Here is an 18,707-nt window from a genome sequence, read left to right on the forward strand (position 1 = left end):
TCAATTTAGAGAATAAAGAGGATAGACATGAGAAAGTGAAATGGACTGAATTAAAGTCTTACTCCTCTCTCATCTCTTAGCATTTCTTATTGTTTTGGGTTCTCTTCAGTCTAAAGTTTTAGCTGACTCCCCATCTCATCTCCACATAAGAACCTCTACTCCAAATATGTCTGTTTAAACTTCCACTTTCCCAGTTTCAGAGACCATAGCACTGCTTTAATGTCTGTCCCCAATTTTTTCGTTTGTAGAAACACTTCCATTCTTCCAAAATTGGCTTTCTGGTGTAGAAGAGCATGGCCTCTGGAGCAAGGCCTGGATTCAGCACCCAGCTATGCTGTTCATTAGCTATGTGAATTATTGACAAATTAATCATCCTCTTTGAGTTTCAAAGTTATAAATTAACGGGAACGACAACTTGCCTTTATTTCACTAGAAATACCTAAAGCAATGTGCATTAAAATACATCATATACAGTGTTTAGGGGCCAAGCATTGTGGCTGACTATAATCTTAGTGCTTTGGGAAGCTGAGGCAGGCAGACCACTTGAAGCCAAGAGTTCAAGACTAGTCTGGGCAACATAGTGGGACCCCGTTTCTCCAAAATAATAAATAATTAAAAAGAAAGAAAAAATGTTGTAAAAAGTGTTAAAAGTGTTTAGGCATGGACCTCTAAGCATTAATATAACCACAGTAAACACAGAAATAATAATTTGTATCATTCCCCGAGCCTCATGTATACAAAATAAAATGCACACTTCAATGGCTGATGGAGGTGAGAGAAAAGGGGTCTTGAGAATTCTAACTTGGGAAGATGGTGCTGTTCACCAGCAAATACATATGAAATAAAAGGTCCTAAAGCAATGTTATGAGTTTGTTTTGGAGCTGACTGAGTTAGCTGTCAAATGTATCATAGTGTTTTACGTTTTATTTTCTACGTTATCAGAAAGGTAACTTCTATAGGTGCTAATGACTCAATGAATTAGTGCCATTTGAAAAGATGAATTTATTATGCCATTATATGGATTTCTGTTTGAAAATGAACTTAAATTCAAAAGATTCATTTTTTAATGTGCATGTGTTTCACAGCTGACAATGTTGGTATTTCTTAGAAGATTTATACATATTTCTTTTTTTGTTTGTTTTGTTTTGTTTTTTGAGACAGAGTCTCGCTCTGTCGCCCAGGCTGGAGTGCAGTGGCGCAATCTTGGTTCACTGCAAGCTCCGCCTCCCAGGTTCACGTCATTCTCCTGCCTCAGCCTCCGGAGTAGCTGGGACTACAGGCGCCCGCCACCACGCCCGGCTAATTTTTTGTATTTTTTAGTAGAGACGGGGTTTCACTGTGTTAGCCAGGATGGTCTCGATCTCCTGACCTCGTGATGTGCCCGCCTCAGCCACCCAAATTGCTGGGATTACAGGCGTGAGGCACCGCGCCTGGCCTGAAGATTTATACATATTTCTACATATTTATTTTTTGTCAAATTCAAAGAAACTGATTTTAAAATGTCAATTTACAATCTGTTCAGTAGACTATGAGCTTCTTGAGGGCAGGGTCTATATCTATTTTTCCTTTATATCCCCTGAATATAGTTCATAGCACAGTATATTTGTTGTAAACTCTTAGTAAAAATTGTAGTAAACCCTTAGTAAATATTTCTGAATGCAAATGTGCATTATTATTCAAGCTGTGAATCTGCAGATCAAGTGTAATTGCACTGGAGTTTAGAGACTATTAAAGAAAAACAAACTTATCTTCCATGACCATGCTTTTTTATCAGTCTCTAGATGTAACTCATTAGAATAATTGAAGGCAAGTTTAGGAATCTCTAGAACCACAGAAATACAAATTCTACATTCTTAAGACCTGTATTTCAGACTTAGTTAAATAACAATATCAGAATCACAGACCTGGAAGAGACTCTCTGAAATCACATAAATGACAACCGGTTTACTATTTACAAAACTTTTCCGTTAGCCTATCCTAATGGAGCCTCAAAACCTTGCTGAGAAAGAACAAGAAATGACCTGGAAACTGAGACTTTTAGAACTAACCTGGTGCTTAGTGCACTTAAGTAAAAAACAGTTCCTTCCACTTCCCAGATACCACGACATTAGGCAGGTTACTCAACCTTCCTAAGTCTCAGTTTACTGATCTTCAAAACAGAGTCAATAGTAGTAACCTAAAGGGCTGCTGTGAGCTTTTGAAAAATTTGCCCGTGGCCAGGCATGGTGGCTCACACCTGTAATCCCAGCACTTTGGGAGACCGAGGTGGGCGGATCACAAGGTCAGGAGTTCAGGACCAGCCTGGGCAACATGGTGAAACCCCGACTCTACTAAAAATACAAAAATTAGCAGCATGTGGTGGCACGCACCTGTAGTCCCAGCTACTGGGGAGGCTGAGGCAGGAGAATCACTTGAACCTGGGAGGCGGAGGTTGTAGTGAGCCAGGACCGCACCATTGCCATTGCACTCCAGCCTGGGTGACAGAGTGAGTCTCCATCTCCAAAAAAAAAAAAAAGAAGAAAGAAGGAAAGAAGGAGAGAAGGGAAGGAAGGAAGGAAGGAGAAAGGAAGGAAGGAGAGAGAGAGAAAGAAAGAAAGAGAAAGAAAGAAAGAGAGAAAGAAAGAAAGAAAAAGAAAAACTTGCTTGTAAAGTGCTTAACATAGTATCTGCTGCATGAACCAAGCTATTCCTATGAATACTTTACTACTTGCCAAAGGACCCTCAACCAGAAATCAGACTGTAACCCAAGTCTCTGTTTACAAATTATATGATTTTTACTTATTTAACTAAAGCCATGCTTAAGAGTTGGCCATTTTTAAAACTTCAGATTCTAAAAGTTCCAAAATTTCCCAAGTTGCCTGTATTATTTTCTGGGTTTGCTGCATGATTTTGAAAATAAAACATTGTCAGTTATATTCTAGGTTTAGGTGAATGTCAGAAAAGCTTTAGAAAATCCATTCTAAAAAGTACCCATTCTGTAGAGTTTGCCCCAATATTTTATGAAATGATTTCAGGGTATGTAATTTGGGAGTGGTGTTTGAAGACTATGGATACTGTTGTCTATGTAACTATGATGATAACACTTCACATATGTATAGTACTTCACAGTGTTTCAAAAACGAGGCACTAATAAATTCGGTGATACACAGTGTTTCTCGTAAGTGTATTGACAGTTAAAACTACAACTTTTCTTTCCTAAATATTTGCAATAAAATGTAGTAGTCTTATATTTAAATATTCTCCTCTAAAATAATAGTATTAGAGACTTTAAATTATCTTTAATTTTCCTTGGAATACAAAATAGTACTGGGGAAATTAACCTCTCTATAGGAAATTAACTGCCTAAGAGTAAAATAACATGTCAGTATTTGAATTACAAGCATACTAGGAAACTTTAGCTTAAATATATAATTTGTGACTTGGAAGAAAAAAGTCAGGATTAGAAGAAGAAAGTGTAAAGATATGTCTTACTGCTGATAAATGGTAGTTCCATAGTAACTGTCAAGCATAAGAATATATATTATATTTTTCATTGGTTTTCCTTGAGAAGTGGCTAAATAAAATTGAAATAGGAACGTAGAAATTACATTTTTTTTTTTAGGGAAATACTCTGAAGGACATTTTTTAATTTCTGTGGGACTCACAGGGGTGAGTCTTGTCCTGGATTCATGCCATTTCACAAATCATTAGAGGCATGAGAAGAGGCTGCTCCTGCCCGCCTGCCCGGGCTGTGGCCTCAGTCCATGCAGACCTTCCAGCTCTGAGCATCCCAACCAAACGATCCCTTTCAGTGACCCTCATCATCACTGCACTGGAAATTGTGTTAGTGATTAAGGACAGACTTTGGCCTTGAATATGGAGCAATATGAACACATTTTCACTTAGAATTTAAATATCACAGTAAATCCTAACCTCATATATTTTAACTGTTTTCTATAAATCTTGTTCTGAAATAAAAATAAGATACTCAATGTCGTTTAGAAATAGGAACTTATAGAAGATAATCTCTGTAGCACTGATATGGAATGCTGCCAGAAGACCTAGAGAGCTGAATATTTCATATGAACTCAGAGGCAGCATTGCCTCCCAATTCTGTTTCCATGCATGTGTGCAGCAAGAACTCAAAACACTTGCTTTTAGTTATCAAGTATATTTATAATCCATGAGCATGAAACAGATAGATTTGTAATACAAAATAAGGAGCTTCCAATACAAAAAGAATAAAAGACAAGTACCTTCTTGCTTTCCATCAGTTCAGTTCTTATTAGATGATTTTTCAAATTGGATGTCTAATAGTATAACATTTTCATGTTTATTAAAGACAGGTATTGTTCATGAAATGTACATTTTAAGGCAATGGGGAATCAAAATTGCAAAAGTGGGAATAGCATAATATTCTATACTTCTCTCATAACTTCCTATCACTTTCATTTTTATCCCTCAAGAATATCTTGCCATTTTACATTTTGTTCAAGGTCAGACTCTTTTAAAGTTCAGAGTGACTTTTTATTCAAAGTCTCATTTACTTTCCTCACCCTACCTGACACACATACCAAATCAAAACATTGTATGTTTTTATCATTTTCTTTTCTCCATAGACATAATCACCCAAGTGATCTCTACAATTCCAGGCCTAAAATAGAAAGGATTTCCACCACCTCTCCCCTTTTTCCCTTGTGTTCTCAGGTTTTGGAAGTCCATTTTCTAAAGTCTAGCCTCATTTAATGCAGCCATATGGTGATACTTCCTCACTGGTGTGACAAGGTCATTGTTAACATATGCTTTGGAAAAAAAGGATGCTTATTTAATCCACGAGCTCTTTGTAAAGGGAAATCATAAAACGATGGCATGGAGTGACAGTATCCCTCAACAGTGAACCAATTCAAATAAACCACAGAGGCAAAACTGCCCAGGTCTAACTGCACTTGGCTAGAACTGAATCAGTGTAGTGTGTGTAGCTACCATCAAACCATCCCATTTCCCTCAGTCTGATGTGTTTGAATTTTACCACATAATCATTCAATCTGCTGCCTTTTCAGTTGGTTTTAACAGAACAATTACCTCAGCATGTTGCAATACAAAATGATTTTAGTGATATTGTTAATCTAAAATCTCAAGTAGGGGACAGAGAAGAATTTATAAGATTAAAACTCTACCAAATGCTGTTTAACTTAGATATTTTGTGCTCTCCATTATTGTGGAAAAAATAAACAACCATTTAAAAATAGTTTTATGAGTAAAGCTAGATAATTTTAATGATATGAGGTATGAATAGAAGCTTTGTTATCCTTAACACTAGAAGTGGAAATACATAATTATCTTAATACACTTCATGATATTAACAATAGAATTCTACACCTGTCACCTTTAAACAATCTTTTTGCTTACAATAACATTAAATAAAATTTTATTATAATTGCCATTTAAAAAGTATTGCTTTTAAGTTGGATTGAATTTCTCTGAGGAATAGTATCACTAGATTTAGTGCACATTGTGTAAGATGAATTATCTCAGGAAATAGGTTTGCATTTGTTAGCACAATTTTTTGTAAATATTCACTGAGTGCCTACCGTATGCATCATACCATACTAGGCACTGCAGAGAATTCAAAGAAAAGTCAAATAAATACTCTGCCCTCATGAAATTTGTAGTGTTGTAGGAGAAATAAAACATGTAAATAGATAGTTAACATGTAGACTAGAGAGTGGTAAATACCTGCATGTTTTAGGACATATTTTAGGAGAGTGTCTCCTGCATGTTTCAAGGACAGAGAAATTTCCAAGCTGGGAGAATATGACAGTGAATCTTTGAAACCTAAGCAGATTTTTAATAACTCATATTTGAGGGCTATTATAGTATATTTTTACCTTAACAAGTAGGTAAAAGAAAATATAATTTGAACATAAAGATTCTTAAAAGCTAAGCCTAGGTGCAAATGACCATGAAGGAGGATGGCTTATCACCGATGAAGAACTGGTTGCAAGTTAACATAGATAATCTGAGTCTAAATTCTTTTTTAATTCATTCATGTATTTTTAAATTGACAAACAAAAATTGTGTATTTTTAATCATGTACAACATGATGTTTTCTAAATTCTTATAATGGTATATTTTGCTACTAATACGTTATGTACATTTGAACTAATGTCACAGTGTTACCAGGTTGCTTTTTCTGATAGAACTAAAGTAGTTCTTAATGCTGGGATCTGCAAGAATGCGATTATGAAAAACTTCCCAGAAAGAAATCCTGAAGTTGTCAGCTGGAACACTAATGGAAACCATGCATGGTGATTGATGTTAAACCAAAGTAGCAGGCAGGTCATGCTGACAGGAACAGTGAAAGATGGAGTAAAAGAGATGGATCAGAAACATTGTGTTCAACTACAGGCTAACAAGGCCTGGAGCATCCACAAACAAAGCCCAAAAGCAGAGTGTCGTTGCAGCTACCCTGAACCTGCTGACAACTGGATTCTCTAGATCATATTGTTTTATTCCATAAGTAATACATACATCACTTTTAAATAAATATGATCAGGGCAAAGTAGTGATGTTTTCAAATACAGATTTTTCTCATCTGGAATCTGCGCCTTAAGAGGTGTGTGTGTGTGTGTGTGTGTTTTCTCCATACTAGTTTCTCCCATAGTAGTGCATATTATTTGCACTCCTTTTTAAATAACATATATGACAATTTAGCATTTTTAATTAAAAATCACTATTCTCCATTTACTCTATTTCAATATCTCTTCATTGATCCTAGTTTTTTACAATTTTGCCTTTATAATACCTCAAATTTACCATCATTCTTTCACTTTATCTGTACTCTTAGGGAATTACTTTATTTCTTTTTCTGTCTTTCCTTGAATGATCAGAGCTCACTCACTGTCTCTTCCTTCCTCTAGCTTTCCCAAGATAACATTTATTCTTTGTTTTCCTTCCTTATCATCCTTTACTTTTTTATTAGTTATGATGTTGCCGAAAAATCCTTTTCTATTACCTAAGCTATTTTCAAATCAGTGTAGTACACGTAGGAGACAATCAGCAAACATTTCCTTAAATACTCAATATTTCAGTAGCATGTCTTCATTTTCTCTTAAAACGATGAACCAACCAAGAAAGGAAATAAACACAAAGCCAAAAATGCATCTTATTTCCCTTTTACTTGGAATGGGAATACTTACTTAATCACATTAACTCCATGGGGAGGAGAGAATATTCATGCTATGTCAGATCTACTTTAGTGTTCCTACTCTTTCCAACTCTGAATTGAGCATTTCTGCATTCATTAAGTTCACTGATTTACTTTTGGGATAAAAGTAGAAAGATAAAGTTGGTGAAGGGACACGTACAAACGCGAAATATATTTTAAAATTCTTTTTAAACAGATGGAATTAATGTTATGACTATAAGTTAGTTTTATGACAATATTTGAATAATAGCTGTAAAAGGGATCTGAGGTCTCTTGCCATATGAAGATCTCAGCATTGCAGTCATATTTCCTATTCATGACTAGAGTCAATTATTTTTTGTATGTCACAGTATTTTTGAAAATAGAAATAATATTAAATGAAAAAATTCAAAGAATTTTTCTAAGAAAAATTCAAGATATCTTACATATTCAATGTAATATTTTACTTCAAAATCATACCCTGTACTTTTTAATTTACAATGATGTTGCCATCATACTTTTCACATTAAAATAAAACCATGATCATTATAAACTAATTAGGAGGTATCTATAAATAATGTTGTTTCTTTTACCAGGAAAATTAAATTACTTTCCTAAAGTGACATGATGCAGTTTCAACACAGCTGAAACTATTGATCTATATCTTTTTAGTTAGTGTCCAATGTTCTTCCATTGTTCCACAGTAACCTACTGATATAAAAGTAGTAAAAAATCATAGACTTTGAATAGAGCAGTAAACACTACACTTTTCACAGCCCCTTTTACAGATTACATCTTAATTTCCTCTGAAATATGAAAATGACAATGAATACGTGTTTCCTATTTTTTTATGCTGCTTATATCTTGGCAGCATTTGTCATACTTGTAATGATTTTTTAAATCAGTAATAAATGATTAATGGGAAAAATAAGTAGATAATATTTTTATTATGAGAGCATCAACATTTATATTAATTAATAACTATATTTGAGCTTTTGAAATACAATCTAGTTCATTTCTGACAAATGATCTGATGCAGATGTTTCCCTAACATTCAGAAAAGGAAAATAAAGGAAGACATTTGCTTACTTAAAAAGCTAGATGTTTCATAAGAATTTCAAACCCCAAAAATGCAAAACAAGAAAATTAATTTAAAAAAACTCATTATTTTTCTTGTATTTTCAGAATTTCTTAGCAACACATTTACACTTTGTGGCTTATTTGGATGTATATTTTTAATTACAAAATTAATGTACCTGGGGGTAGACAATTTGAAAAATGCAGTTATAACAAAACAATTAAAATAATAATTCTACTATCAAATAATAAAAATGCACCTACTAATTTTACTATTTTATAGACACTTAATTATAATATATATTGTTCTATTCCAGATTAACATTTTATTCTAGGCATTTTCCCATTGGATATTATTCAAAAATACTCTTTTAATTACCAAGTAATTATTTTATGAATTTTAGCAATTCTTTTTTAAATGTTTTTATTTTTTCCAGTGTTTGACAATTTTAAGTAACAATTTGACCACATTTCTACTTATTTCTATTTAATGTATTTCTGTTTTAAAGGTTCTTGACATTTACTGTGAAATTGCTTTCCAAATGGACATATGTGTCCACAGGCAGTTTATGATAACATCCTTTTCATCACATTGAATATTGTTATGCATCTTAGAATTAGATAACTAGTCATAGCTAATTATTTTCATTTTGTTTTGGTCTCTTTTTAATATATTTCTCAATATTCCATTTCCTTTGCTGATTGTTTGGTTTTCTATTCCTTTAACGTGTAAAAATAAATTACATTAATTTGATGTTCTGAAGCCTCAAACAGAATATGTTTTATAACATTATTCTTAGCCTAGTTATTATTTTTTATGATAAATAACTATGTTTACAATCATGGAACATTGCTCTATAGCTATGAATGAGCACTTATAATGTTTATGAGAATGTTTATCCAATATTTGTCATAATTTTGAAGAAAGTAAAAGTAAAATAAAATTGAACTTTCATTTATTTTTTACATCTAGAATTTATATTAGCATTTAATGAGTAACTAGTAAGAATGATTACTACCCTCATATGTTAAATAAAATTCTGAAATTATCAGCTATATGAATTTTAATCTGAGCACTACAGATATTAGACCTAAGGGCAGGTCTTAAGTTAAACTTAAATCCTTCCATTGTATTCAATTTTTGCCCTCACTCACCATAGCCACTATATTCTCATCCCACTCTTGTCACTCATGCTCCTTATAGCAGTTACTGTAGCAGAAACTTGGGAATAATTTTTCTGCTTAATGACTTAGCTAAGACTAGAATATAGAGTGTATAAATGGAAACAGACCTGGCAAGTAAGACATCTCTGATTTGGAGGATATATTTATTAGTCTACAAAGAATCCTTGAATACATCAAGATAGAGCATATCTTACAAACATATGGGCAACCATATGACATCATCCTGTGTCACTACTAGTTTTGGTCATGTGAATCCAAAGGGCCCTTTAGTGATGTTACTCACCAATACACTTCCCACTCATATAAAATTAGATACCTCCCCATCCTTAACTACCTTGCAGTAGAAAGAATGCCCTTCAGTCCACATCATGTTACTAGGCCCAAAGCAGTGTTACTAGTAGTCTATTTCTTACAGCATACAAAACTGCTCTGTATCAGTTTGCCAGGGCTGTCATAACAATGTACTGGCTTAAACAACAGAAATAACAAAGTACCACAGACTGTGGATTAAACAACAAAAATTTATTTTACACAGTTCTGGAGGCCGAAAGTCTGAGATCAAGGAGGCAGCAGAGGTGGTTTCTTCTGAGGCCTTTCTCCTTGGCTTGCAGATGCCATTATCTCCCTGTGTCTTAATATGGTCTTCCTTCTCTGCATGTCTGTGTCCTAATTCCTCTTTTTATAAGAACACCAGTCATATTGCATTAGGTCCCACCCTAATGGCCTCATTTTAACTCAATTCTTTTAAAACCCTGTCCCCCAAATACAGTCACATTCTGAGGTACTGGGAGGTTGTAACTTCAATGCAGAAGCTTTAGAGGCACACAATTTATCCCATAACATGTCATCTGCAAGACTTGTCTGTGCTGTTGCATATTTAGAAAAGGAGAGGTGGTCAGCAGGCAAGCTGAGAACACATGCTAAACTGCATCATTCATGGATCTGGACTGAAATCCCTTATTTATGAAACAAGCTTGCATGTACACTTTGAGTCAGTTAAATATTATGGTGAAATTCCATTTATGCAGTGGGTCACACCCAAGATTTCCTGAAAGGTTAGAGGTGACTCTTGCTCCTAAGTTGGGGTCTAAATCTTGGCAGTCATTAAAAAGTATTTCTTAACTAGGCTATACAATCAACATTCTCAATTTCAATGAAGAAAAAAAAAAAGGCTGTCACCAGCACCTCTTCTCACACACTCATCTACCCACCAAAGTTCCAGAAAACACCAGATGTATCTAATTGGTCTAGACCACATGTCCTAGATCCTGAGATTGGGACTTCTGTTGGACTCGTATTAATACCAAATAAGTTTGCTTGATATTGTTGAATCAAATACACATAGCTTAAAATTTTGTCTATGTTTAGTTCTATCGCAAAGCCTTGTCCCCCACATACTATAATTATTCAGGTAAATTTATTTTTGTGAAAGTATAGCATTATATCAGTCCATTCTCACACTGCTAATAAAGACATATCAGAGATTGGGTAATTTATAAAGGAATGGTTTAATTGACTCGCAGTTCAGCATGGCTGGGGAGTCCTCATGAAACTTACAGTCATGGCGAAAGGAAAGCAAACACAACCTTCTTCACATGGCAGCAGCAAGGAGAAGTGCTGAGCAATAGGGGGAAAAGCCTCTTATAAAACCATAAGATCTCATGAGAACTTACTCACTATCATGAGAGTAGCATGGGGAAACCACCCCCATGATTCAACTACCTACTGCTGAGTCCCTCCCATGACACGCGGAGATTATGGGAACTACAATTCAAGATGAGATTTGAATGGGGACACAGCCAAACCAAATCAAACATCTCATATCTTATATTTTATTTCAGCTGTAGATCATAGTTCATTACAGTTTTCTATATTCATCATTCTATCTGTTTTTTGCTTTCTGAGAATATTATGATAACATTCAAGGAAGTGACATCAACGTTAAGATCAAGAAAAGAAGAGCCTATAGGATTCCTTAACATTGTTTTACTTTAGGAAATATTGTCATCTATCAGTTGTCAGCACCTCTAGGTACAATTACTTAACCAGCTTTAAAGTTGACTCTCTCATCTATTTTTACCCCATGTTTCTTTATTATTTACTCAGGGATTTTAAAGACACTCTGCCATATGCTTTGCTCAGGTGCTGATATCCTTGGCTGTCTTTCATTCCTGGTCTCCTACAACAGTAATGATGAGAATTAGCCTCATGAGAGTAGTGTTAAGACTACTCAGTGGTTATAGAAAAGGGGGTAGTGATTCTTCTAACACAGTGTTAGATGCAATATTCCCGCCTCAGGTTTTTTATTTTATTTTTTGGTGTTGTTTTTTGTTTTTGCTTTTTTGAGACACAGTCTTGCTCTGTCACCCAGGCTGGAGTGCAGTGACGTGATCTCGGCTCAGTGCAATCTCTGCCTCCCAGGTTGAAGCGATTCTCCTGCCTAAGCCTCCCCAGTAGCTGGGACTACAGGCACAAGTCACCGTGTCTGGCTAATTTTGGTAGTTTTAGTAGAGATGGAGTTTCACCATGTTGGCCAGGCTGGTCTTGAACATCTGACCTCAGGTGATCTACCCGCCTCGGCCTCCCAGAGTGCTGGGATTACAGGCATAAGCCACCACTCCTGGCCCTTGCCTTGGTTTTAACTGAGTTATCAATATGATTGACATCAGATATCAGAAGAGTGTGAGAAAAAAACAGCATAGAAAGATTTTCAAAGGAAATTATTTACTACCTGATTTTGAAACAACTCATCTAATTTAAGGAGAAAAAAAATGTGTGGTGCGAGAAAGGATTATTGAAAGATTTTTTCGGAGAAAGTGACTACCATGCTATGAGGTCTCATGCCCCTCTTCGCTGTCCCAAAGCCACATCAAGCTCAGTGGTCTATAGTTGTTGAGTCTAACACTTTATCTTTTTAGGCCAGGCACCTGTGGCTCACGCCTGTAATCCCAGCACTTTGGGAGGCCAAGGTGGGGGATTGCTTGAGATCAGGAGTTTGAGACCAGCCTAGCCTACATAGTGAAACCCTGTCTCTACTAAAGATACAAAAAAAAAAAAAAAAATTAGCCTGGTGTGGTGATAGGTGACTGTAGTCCCAGCTATTCAGGAGGTTGAGGTGGGGGGATTGCTTGAACCCGGGAGACGGAGGTTGCATTGAGCTGAGATCGTGCAACTGCACTCCAGCCTGGGTGAAAGAGACAGACTCCATCTCAAAAACTAACTAAATTAATTAATTAAACAATTAAATAATAACATTTTTATCTTTTTAGAAAATCAAAATTGTATTTGAATAGTTGAAAAGGGATGGCTAGGAAATACGGTAAGGGCACATTGGCATAAGATGAACCTTAAAGAAACTTTACTTATGCTGAGAGTTAGGAAATGATAGCCCATACCGTTACATCACAATATATATTTTTAAATAATAGGTATCATTTTACTTAGGTGAAAGAGAATAAATACTAATCTTTAATATATGTGCTCCTGAATTGATAGGAAGGAACAGAGTATAAGAAGCAAGTAATAAGCTTCTAGACGGTCTTACTAATTCCTTCTATTTTGGAAGTGGGAGGCCTGGGAGCTAAGCAGTGGGTGACTGGTAGGAGAAACAAGAAACTTCCAGCTATTGACCTCCACCCCACTCCCAGTCAGACAATTGCAGGTGCCACAGGGCTGAAGAGGCGCAATACGACTATTCTATTTTGGTTTGCAGATGCAGCTTCATAATCAGGAAGGGTGGTGAGAAGGCAAAGCTGAGCCAGAAAAGAGATGAGTCGGGGGAAAGAAGTGAAGGGATTAAACCTTGTAGCTGCAAAAAGACACTTTACACAAGTCGCATTAAAAAGAATTTTGTGACACAACAACTATCTTGCTGGGGTGAGCTACTTGTGCCAACGCTGAAGAATGACAAAATTCAGATATGCTCCTTGGCAGGGGAGTCAACTGATTTGAAAGGAAAGTGAGCAGAAATAACAAACCCAGAATTGCAGCTGTCTATTGCCTCAGGGCCTGCTTATACCCTCCTTCAAGCAGCTGAATAACCAAATAAAGCAACCAGTTCCAAGATTACAGAGAAAATTCCAACAGCATCTGTTTCAACAGGGAGGGGAAATCAAAGACAATTCATCAACACTATTTTGGGGCAATTAATAGGAATGGGTGGAATTGCCCAGATTAAGAAGGGAAGATTATAAAAACAACAAAAGCAACAAAGAATTTTAGGATAACTCTACAAAACTTCCTTTAAAATGACAAGAAGGACACCACTGAATACAATTAGCGTTTTTAAATCGACGAATAAAAGAAAAGGAGGATACAGTGGAAAAAAATAGCACACAATGTAGAGCTGCAGAACCAGAACAAAAGTAATGATAGATAAGATATTACAGCCATGAAAGATAGTGTTGATCGAACATAGAAATAATTTTCTGAAGACAGATAACCTAGAGCAGAAAAAAATTGCAGAAATGAGTACAAGAAAGCTTATCTTGAACAAAAGTTCAATCTCTACATAGAAAGAATTTGTTATATTCCAGTGAGCTGGTTGAAATTGGGGTAAAGAAATATTTCCTACAAGCCATGAAGGAAGAAGAAGGAGATTACCTACAAGGCAAAATAAAAAATCAGTATGGTCTTTGACATTTTCCATTAATATTAGCTAAGAGATGGTACTATGATATTATGTACAGGCATTGAGGGAAACCCATATTAGCTAGGAATGTTTACCAAGCAATGTGCTTACTTAGATGTGAAAGCAATATCAAACATGCAATAATTTGGAACGTAAGTCACCTATCACAGTCTGTGAAAGTAGTACTAGAAAATGTATTTCAATAAACAGAAAGTTTGGTCAAATACAAAACTTGGTAGGAAATTTACGGTATTGAAGATTCAGGGAAATTTACGGTATTGAAGATTCAGAGGAAAATATAATTGTTTACACAGTAATTCAAGATGGGCATGGTGGCTCCACCTGTATTTCCAGCACTTGGGGAGGTCTAGAATGGAGGATTGCTCGAGCCCAGGAGTTCAAGACCAGCCTTGGCAACATAGTGAGACACTGTCTCACTCTGTCTCTACAAATAGTGAAAAATTAGACAACCACCCAATAGCCATGGAAATCCTAAGCAAAAATAACAGAACTGGAGGCATCACACCACCTGATTTCAAACTATACTAAAACTATAGCCCTATACTACAGGGCTACACTAACCAAAACAGCTTGGTACTGGTACAAAACAAATAAACTAATGGAACAGAATAGAGAACTCAGAAATAAGACTGCCCACCTACAATTATCTGATCTTCGACAAAGCTGGCAAATATAAGCAATGAGGAAAGAATTCTCCATTCAATAAATGGTGTTGGGATAACTGGCTAGCCAAATGCACAAGGTTGAAACTGGACCCTTTCCTTACACCATATACAAAAATTAATTCAACATGGATTAAAGACTTAAATGTAAAACCCAAAACTATAAAAACCCTGGAAGACAACCTAGGCAATACCATTCAGAACATAGGCCCCAGTGAAGATTTCATGACGAAGATGTCAAAAGCAATTACAACAAAAGCAACTACTGACAAAAGAGATTTATTAAATGAACAAATTAAATGAAAGAGCTTCTGCACAGAAAAACAAACTATCAGCAGAGTGATCAGACAGCCTATAGAATGGGAGAAAATATTTGCAAAACTATCATCTGACAAAGATTTAATATCCAGCATCTATAAGGAACTTAAATTTACAAGAAAGAAATAAACCCATTAAAAAATGGGCAAATGACATGAACGGACGCTTTTCAAAAGAAGACATCTGTGCAGCCAATAAGCATATGAAAAAAAGCTCAGTACCACTGGTCATTAGAAAAATGCAAATCAAAACCACAATGAGATGCCATCTCATACCAGTCAGAATGGCTATTACTAAAAAGTCAAAAAATAACAGATGCTGGTGAGATGTTGCGGAGAAAACGGGAACACATATGCATTGTTGGTAGGAGTGTAAATTATTTCAACCACTGTGGAAGACAGTGTGATAATTCCTCAAAGACCTAAAAACAGAAATACCATTTGACCCAGCAGCCCCATTACTGGGTATATATCCAAAGGAATGTAAATCATGGTTTTATAAAGACACATGCACATGTATGTTTACTGAAGTGCTATTCACAACAGCAAAGACCTGGAATCAACCTAAATGCCCATCAGTGACAGACTGGATAAAGAAAAATGTGGTACACATACGCCATGGAAAACTATACAGCCATAAGAAAGAATGAGATCATGTCCTTTGCAAGGACATGGATGGAACTGGAGGCCATTATCTTCAGCAAACTAATGCAGGAACAGAAAACCAAATACTGCACACTCTCATAAGTGGGAGCTCAATGATGACAGCACGTGGACACATAGTGGGGAACAACACACACAGGGGCCTTTTGGAGGGTGCAGTGTAGGAGGAGGAAGAGGATCAGGCACGTGCCTGTAGTCCCAGCTACTTAGGAGTCTGAGGTAGGAGAATTCCTTGAACCCTGGAGGTTGAGGTTGCAGTGAGCCATGATTGTGCCTCTTTACTCCAGCCTGGGTGACAAAGGGAGACCCTGTATGAAAATAAATAAATAAATAAATAATCATAAATTACTAATGATTATTGTTGAAAAATGGAACCAGGTTTAATTCTGGAAATAAAAGCAATAGAGTATAAAAATAATATCAAATTATATATAATTCAGTGCTACAAAAAATATGTTTACAAAAATACAGATTAGAAGAGAAATGACATAGTGGAGGAAAGTATGATAAAAGACATTGTGGAGAGTGGAAGTCGATACAGTGAGATAAATAAGCATGTCATCTAGAGTTTTTAAGGTAACTAATTTATATTTTTTCCAAAAAGAAGTAGGGAAATGGCTGAAGAATATACAACTGTGGAGCAAAAGATAGAAAATTTAAAAAATATTATGGAAATAGAGAAAATTTAAAAATGTAGAATAAGATGATAGTAATTGGATATTTACACAATAATATTCTATTTTTTAAAATTGAATATTTAAATTATTTAAATATTATTTAAAACAATGCTTTTTATACTATATAAAATAATGCTTTATACTCTAAAGGTTACACAACCAATTTGAATGCCTCAAAGAGTTTAAAGATAAAATATTTTCAAAGATATCAATAAATGCAAAAAAATAAAAGAAAGAACTAGGAAGGGAAGGAAGCAGAGAAAGAAAAGAAACAGTCTGGAGAAAGAGAAATCGAGAGAGGCTAAAAGGTAGAAAATTGTAATAATAAAAACCAACAAATGAGTGCCACTATTCTCAGCATTTGGCCTATGCCTGATAACTCATGCAATCATTTTAATAACACCTAAGATAGGTACTTAGGTTGGTACAAAAGTAATTGTGATTTTTGCCATTACTTTTAATGACCGAAACCGCAATTACTTTTGCACCAAACTAAAATTACTGCTATTTTACAGACTGTGGACTAGAGAAGCTAACAGATTTTCTCAGGGTGACCTAGCTTATGAGAGGTAGGACTGAGGTTCCAGCTGGGGCCATCTGGCTCCATTGCTCATCACCTTCACTGCCACGCTCATGCTATTGTTCCTATCAAACAAAGCTGATGTTAATGCAGAAAAACATTAAATAAGACCAAAAAGGTCCCTTGCTACTTACAACTCTATAAATAAGTCACAATGAAGTTTTCATAAATAAGATTTCAAACATTGTTATTGACATATATAAAACAAAAACCGTAAGATATCTTAGGAAGAAATCAATAGAAATGCATTAGTAGTAATAGATTATAATAGATCAGAGAGTTAAGTAATAAAGGTATAATATATTTTAAAAGACAATTATTCTGTTTATCTCAGCTAAATATCTCTGAGAATGTTTCAGCATGTTCATTATAAGATCTTTCAAAACTTTGATATAGAATGTGAATTCATTTAGAAAACAATGTGTGCCACTAAGGTTATTTTATCTAATTCTTGGCCTTTGATTTTGTCTTAAATGATGTTTTTACCATTCCATTGTTCCCAATACTATTTGATAGAAAAGGTTTAAGATAGAGCCAAACACTTCAGCTTTCTCTTTGATCTACATTAGTACTGGCCTATACATATAACCTTTCTTCTTTGTTGTGTAACTAAAAATAACTTATGCAAAAGCAACATGCCTATTTCATAACAAGTTAGTAATTTTTTTAAAAGGATAAAAGTCAAACTTCATGAGATTTCCTTTGTGGACATTACTGTACCATACTACTGCGAGTTTTAATTGGCTTCATCTTTCAGAAAAATAATTCTATTTATCAAGAATTTTTAAATGTTTATAACCTTTGATCTGTAAATTAATGACTATCTCAACAACACAGAGGTAGATTTGAGCATTATTTTTAATATTGTAAATTATTCTAATTTCACAACCTAAATGTTCAAATATACAGGAATAATTATTGAAATAATGATGAATCCCCCATAAAATTGACTCATATAATACACTAAAGAAATGATGCTTACAATTTTGAATTCTCTAAGAAAATAGCTTTGAGAGAATACGTTAAAATAGAAAAAGAAAATCAGAACCCAAAACAACATGTGTATAATATGATTTCAACCACATAAAAAATTGTCTGAAGAAAAGACATTTAGAAAATAATGTGCAAAAATATTCATTGAATGAGTGTTGAGGGAATAATTAAATGATGTTTAAGTAAACTATTCTACATTTACAAATGTTTCAGAATTATAACTTGAAAATGGCAGAAATACTTTCTTTTATTGGTTGTTACAGTCTCACTTCTTTTGGGGTTCATCCAGTCTTCTTTTTCATGTGGAGGCCTTGAAGATTGTAAGTCTCAATGAGGGTATTTTCCCAGAAGAGAGTGACTGTCAGATAAATTAAAGCAACTTGGTCCTATTTCCATGCAGTGGGAATTCCCAGTATCTACCCTATCCTTAGGCTTCCTTATACTTAGAGCAGCTCTCTGAAAATGGAAAATAGGACACCAGTTGTGACAATGTGTAAAATTTAAATATTTTATTATGTAACAACCAAGAGTCTGAAAAAAAAAAATGTTTCCATGATTGAAAAAGACTTGACAGCAACCTAAAACTCTTGAACACATCAAGACAAGGAAAATAGTTTAGATTCTAATCAAAGGGTTTCAACTTTTGGTGTGCGTAAGAATCTCTAGTTAGGATGGGTAGACGCTTTTTAAAAATATGAATTCCTGCCCTTGAGTCTCTGCAATTCTGATCCATTTGG

At 34.9% G+C, this 18,707-nt stretch overlaps 2 protein-coding genes across 18 annotated transcripts in view; one reads left to right on the forward strand and one right to left on the reverse strand.

Annotated features, from left to right (window-relative positions):
• The window catches only part of LOC134736030 (BEN domain-containing protein 2-like), an 816,235-nt gene that overhangs the window by 474,980 nt on the left and 322,548 nt on the right, over positions 1-18,707 (reverse strand). For 2 of the 7 annotated variants that reach the window (XM_063635057.1, XM_063635058.1), the window contains exons 3-4: positions 15,911-16,028; positions 11,530-11,606 (exon numbers count right to left, since the gene is read on the reverse strand). The exons of 2 other annotated variants lie outside the window; for them this stretch is intronic. In XM_063635057.1, coding sequence (XP_063491127.1) covers positions 11,530-11,606; positions 15,911-16,028 — 195 coding nt within the window. 3 more of the 7 variants (XM_063635061.1, XM_063635063.1, XR_010119705.1) reach the window with 2 other exon arrangements.
• GRIA4 (glutamate ionotropic receptor AMPA type subunit 4) overlaps positions 1-18,707 on the forward strand; it is a 380,575-nt gene that overhangs the window by 23,293 nt on the left and 338,575 nt on the right. The window lies entirely within an intron of this gene.

This window comes from Symphalangus syndactylus, chromosome 3 (genome assembly GCF_028878055.3).
Source record: "Symphalangus syndactylus isolate Jambi chromosome 3, NHGRI_mSymSyn1-v2.1_pri, whole genome shotgun sequence".
In the NCBI taxonomy this organism is placed as follows: domain Eukaryota; kingdom Metazoa; phylum Chordata; class Mammalia; order Primates; family Hylobatidae; genus Symphalangus; species Symphalangus syndactylus.